This window comes from Salvelinus namaycush, chromosome 39, assembly GCF_016432855.1.
Source record: "Salvelinus namaycush isolate Seneca chromosome 39, SaNama_1.0, whole genome shotgun sequence".
Taxonomy (NCBI): domain Eukaryota; kingdom Metazoa; phylum Chordata; class Actinopteri; order Salmoniformes; family Salmonidae; genus Salvelinus; species Salvelinus namaycush.
The window spans coordinates 587,998-592,997 of NC_052345.1; the positions used below are offsets into that span (position 1 = coordinate 587,998).

Genomic DNA, 5,000 nt, shown 5'->3' on the forward strand with positions numbered 1-5,000 from the left:
ACAGGCCCCCATTAACATTGAAGGGGCTGTAGTGGAGCGGGTCGAGAGTTTCAAGTTCCTTGGTGTCCACATCACCAACGAACGATCATGGTCCAAACATACCAAGACAGTCGTGAAGAGGGCACGACAAAACCTTTTCCCCCTCAGGAGACTGAAAAGATTTGGCATGGGTCCCCAGAATCCTCAAAAGGTTCTACAGCTGCACCACCGAGAGCATCCTGGTCGGTTGCATCACCGCCTGGTATGGCAACTGCTCAGCATCTGACCGTAAGGCACTACAGATGGTAGTGAGTACAGCCAAGTACATCACTGGGGCCAAGCTTCCTGCCATCCAGTACCTCTATACCAGACGGTGTCAGAGGAAAGCCCCAAAAATTTGCAAAGGCTCCAATCACCCAAGTCATAGACTGATCTCTCTGCTACCGCACGGCAAGCGGTACCGGAGCGCCAAGTCTAGGACCAAAAGGCTCCTTAACAGCTTCTACCCTCAAGCCATAAGAGTGCTGAACAATTAATCAAATGGTCACCCAAACTATTTATATTGACCGCTGGTTATTGTTATGTTATTTTCTTGTGTTCTTTATTTATTTAATTTTTGTTGGTTAAGGGCTTGTAAGTCAGCATTCCACGGTAAGGTCTACACCTGCTGTATTCGGCGCATGTGACACAACTATTTGAATTGATGTGTGGGTGGTGTGTACTTGACACCACATTCTCTCCATTTCTCATAACATTAAACACACTGGTTCAAAGCAGCAGGCTGCGGTGTTCCATGAAATCCTGTTTGGCATACACACACACACACACACACACACACACACACACACACACACACACACACACACACACACACACACACACACACACACACACACACACACACACACACACACACACACACCTGAGAAATGACTTTCATATTTTCTCATTCACTCACTTGACAGGTAGGTGAACTAGAAGTAGGGTGAAGTTGCCCCTAGGTGCTGATCTTGGGTCAGTTTTACATTTCTCCCACTAATGGTTAAGGTTAGGATCGGGGGAGGGGAAGCTGATCCTAGATCTGTACCTAGGGGAAACTTCAGCCCAGAGTTGTGGGGGAATCCCCTGTAGGTATAGATAGACAGTGCATGTACATTTACATGACATTGTAGGCTACCTGCCGACCTGTGACCTCACATTAACACACTGTCATATAATGTAACATACTGTATATGACATAGGCCCAGGTTTAACATATCCTCAACTATCAACATACTCCTGTAACAATATACTGTATTGACACAATCATTTTTAACATGTTTTATTTAACCTTTATTTAACTAGGCAAGTCAGTTAAGAACAAATTCTTATTTAGAATGACGGCCTAAACCAAACCGGAACAAGGCATCAATGTGAGTGTGTGTTCTTCTAAGACCTAGTTGTACAAAGGGAGGAAATGTGTCATGGACTGACTGCCTGACTAACTGACTGACTGACTTGCTGATGGGGTGGCTCTGACTGGATGACTCACTGGCTGACTGGTTGACTGACTGGGTCAAGATGGGTGGGTCCAAAATGACTCAGTCTCTAGATACACTATAAAACAAACGTGGCTAAAGGCAACTCAAATAAGCAGCTCTGACTCCAGTTCGCCCTGTTATGTGCTGCCAACATGCTGAGTGATTTGTTCATTCATCACAATGGACCCCGTTTATCTCTCCTGTGTTGTTGTAATGTGAGGTTGTACGCATCCACACACAGCATGTGTGTGTGTGTCTTTGTATATGTGTTCTCTGAATAGCCTAATCATGAAAGCAAGCCTAACTTTAATTGACATGACAGAATGTTTCCTGTGTAATAGGGAAATCAGCTGTTCGTTCAATGAGGGCATTCAACAATGATATATGTCATCAGACAGGAATCATGGCCCGTGGATGACCCCCCAAGTCTACTGGAAATAATCATAATAACAAAAAAAAAGACAAAAAAAGTTAATTGTTGGACGTAAAAGACTGTAGAAGCACCAGGAAATCAGCTCCAAGTGATTTTCATTTAAGAAATATGTTCACAAGAATTCCCAGGCATAACAGAGAGACACGTGATCGTATATAAACGTAAGCAAGGTTTGAAATTATTCTGTTTTAGTCAAAAATGATATCTGTCTGGGCTTCTTGCGGTCAATTTGTAGTCTACAAATGATTTGTAATTATGTTCAGGCCTCTCGACAATCCTCTGTTCAGAAAATATCTTCCTGCTGTTGAGTTGATGATCACTGCTCTACAAGTTTAAACACTCACTTCTATAGGCCCCTGCTGACGCACACACACACACGCACACGCACACGCACACGCACACACACACACTTTATTTCTCACTCCGCTGAGACACGCCTCTAAAAATCTGTCCTTTATTCGGGCAATCCATCCAGTCTCTCTATTCAATCACCGCCTCTCCCCTAACCCCCCCAGCCGTATTTTAAGTTCTCTGATAAATTACTATATAGATTACTTTCCCATGAAAAAAATGGCTTCATGAGTTAGATTCCTACCTCACATTTGAGATACATAGGCCAGGGCTATCACTATCCCAATAATAAACCAATACAACACAGTCATTAGTCCTGCATTATTCACTTCATCATTATGTTATTACATCATTATTGAACATTATATACCCACAGTTCACCTTGGTAGCTTCTTGGATCAGCCTACGAATGACCTCCTTGATGTGCGGTCCGTTCTCTTTTGGCGGGTGCGTGTGAACCGCTACGCGTGTGACCCCCTTGAACAAACCCCCGTTGGGCCAACCGAGATCCAACGGCGGCACCTCTGTATCCGACATCTGCGGCCAGTACGTCGAATGGTGCCCCGAGTTCGCTTTGGAATCGTCGGGTTTCGCTTTTATTTCTCCGCTCTTCTCTTCATCTTCAGTGTCATATTCTTTGAAAGTGTTCCTTATCGTTTTAATATCACGGGCCGAGAGAAAGTCTTTCACTTTGTCCTCTTTCAGTCGCATTTTGAACGCGCCGTCACCGTTTTTGAGCAGTTGTTCAACCGCCGCGCGTTGTTCTTCGCTGTAGTAAAACTCCGGTTTGGACTCCGGGACGTTCTCTTTGATGTGGCCGTCCTCCATGCATGTTAGCTGGGACTCGGCCATGGCTGGACACCGCTGTGTCACCGCTGGACTGAAGCCTATGGGTTAAGTCGCACAACCCCTACCGTGTGATTTGAAAAGGATCCGGAAGATACACCGTCACCTACCTACCTAGGCTACCTGTGTGACGTTTGACTTTGACAGCTAACCTCAAATGCCGCGTTCAGAAAACTGGGAACTTGGAAATCTCCTACTTCAGTGCGTTCAATACAACTGGTAACTCGGGAAAAAAGCGAGTTCCGTCTGTGAAAAATCGTTTTGAATGGTCATCCAACTCGGAATTCCAAGTCGGAAAAACTCGGGCATCCTAGAGCTACTTGAATTCCGAGTCGGATGACCATTCAAAAGCGCGTTCTTTTTCGAGTTCCCAGTTGTCTTGAACGCGGCATTACCTGCCTTAGGGGCGGAACGATAAATACCTTATTATATGACGGAAATCACCCTATGGAAGCAACCCTATGGAAGCACCCAACGCTTATGTTGCTATCATGCACGTGACTGTCAGACTGTGATTATTGTTGGACTTCGAACAACCCAGATATTTGTGGCTCTTCCTGGAATTGGTTTTATTCCACAGTTGATCCAAGGCTATTGCTCTCACAAAAGTCAAACTCAAAATGAATGGTAGCTATGTTGCAACATTGATTAACATAAGGCTTTATACAGGGGCTTACAGAAAATGCATTTATTTGATAATCATACAGTAATAATTGTGTTCTGGAGTTTTAAATAGTTGAGTTATCCTGACATAAGCCTATGGTATGGTAAAGTACATTCATAATAAACCAGAAAGAAAGCTACAATATCTATAATTAATGCTAAAGCTAATCGTTATGTCCTCTCTCTCTCTCTCTCTCTCTCTCTCTCTCTCTCTCTCTCTCTCTCTCTCTCTCTCTCTCTCTCTCTCTCTCTCTCTCTCTCTCTCTCTCTCTCTCTCTCTCTCTCTCTCTCTCTCTCTCTCTCTCTCTCTCTCTCTCTCTCTCTCTCTCTCTCTCAGAAATATAATTGTTATTGTTAGGGAGGCAGGTAGCCTAGCGGTTGAGGCTGTTGGGTCAGTAACCCGAAAGGTCACTGATTCGAATCCCTGAGTGAAAAATCTGTCAATATGCCCTTGAGCAAGGCACTTCACCCTAATTGCTCTTTTAAGTTGCTCTGGATAAGAACGTCTGCTATAATGAATTCAGATAATTATTTAGCTCTAAATGCTAACCATTTCCTTCTCTCTCATACAGGGTTGGTGTAGTTGGAAGGGAACACTCCCGTTTGTCCCCTCAGTCTTCCTTTCCACCATGACATGTCGGAACACTCTAGCACCTCGATGACGTCACCAGCCTTGAAGCTCAGCTCGTCCTTCTCCTCGGCTTTGAAGTCATACTGAGCTCTCACCTGCATCAGACCACTGCCCCCCGTGGTCACAGCCGCACGCTGGAACACAGGTACACACACAGGGGTTGATTAGACACGTAGCTCCATTCTATACACACACACACACACACACACACACACACACACACACACACACACACACACACACACACACACACACACACTCACACACACACACACACACACACACACACACACACACACACACACACACACACACACACACACTCACACTCACACTCACACTCACACACACACACAGGAGGGAGGGATTTGGTTGTAGAGTGTATACTACCTGTGGTGGGGGTATGGGGTCTGGTGAGCGTGGATGCGGTTGGTGAGGCTGGGGTGCGCGGGGCTGGTGAGGCTGGGGTATGCTGGGCAGGGGCAGGTGAGGCTGGGGTATGCTGGGCAGGGGCAGGTGAGGCTGGGGTGCGCGGGGCTGGTGAGGCTGGGGTATGCTGGGCAGGGGCAGGTGAGGC

At 45.8% G+C, this 5,000-nt stretch overlaps 2 protein-coding genes across 2 annotated transcripts in view; both read right to left on the reverse strand.

Moving 5' to 3' along the window:
* Positions 1–3,597, reverse strand: part of LOC120032784 (protein FAM83F-like) — a 9,004-nt gene extending 5,407 nt beyond the window's left edge. The window contains exon 1 of the mRNA XM_038978965.1: positions 2,665–3,597. Within this exon, the coding sequence (XP_038834893.1) occupies positions 2,665–3,135 (471 nt within the window). The 5' untranslated portion in view covers positions 3,136–3,597. The remainder of the gene's footprint in view (positions 1–2,664) is intronic.
* Positions 3,598–4,084: 487 nt separating this feature from the next.
* The window catches only part of LOC120032778 (GRB2-related adapter protein-like), a 3,992-nt gene continuing 3,076 nt past the window's right edge, over positions 4,085–5,000 (reverse strand). The window contains exons 6-7 of the mRNA XM_038978960.1: positions 4,814–5,000; positions 4,085–4,557 (exon numbers count right to left, since the gene is read on the reverse strand). The exon at positions 4,814–5,000 is cut by the window's right edge and continues 110 nt beyond it. Coding sequence (XP_038834888.1) covers positions 4,357–4,557; positions 4,814–5,000 — 388 coding nt within the window. The 3' untranslated portion in view covers positions 4,085–4,356. The remainder of the gene's footprint in view (positions 4,558–4,813) is intronic.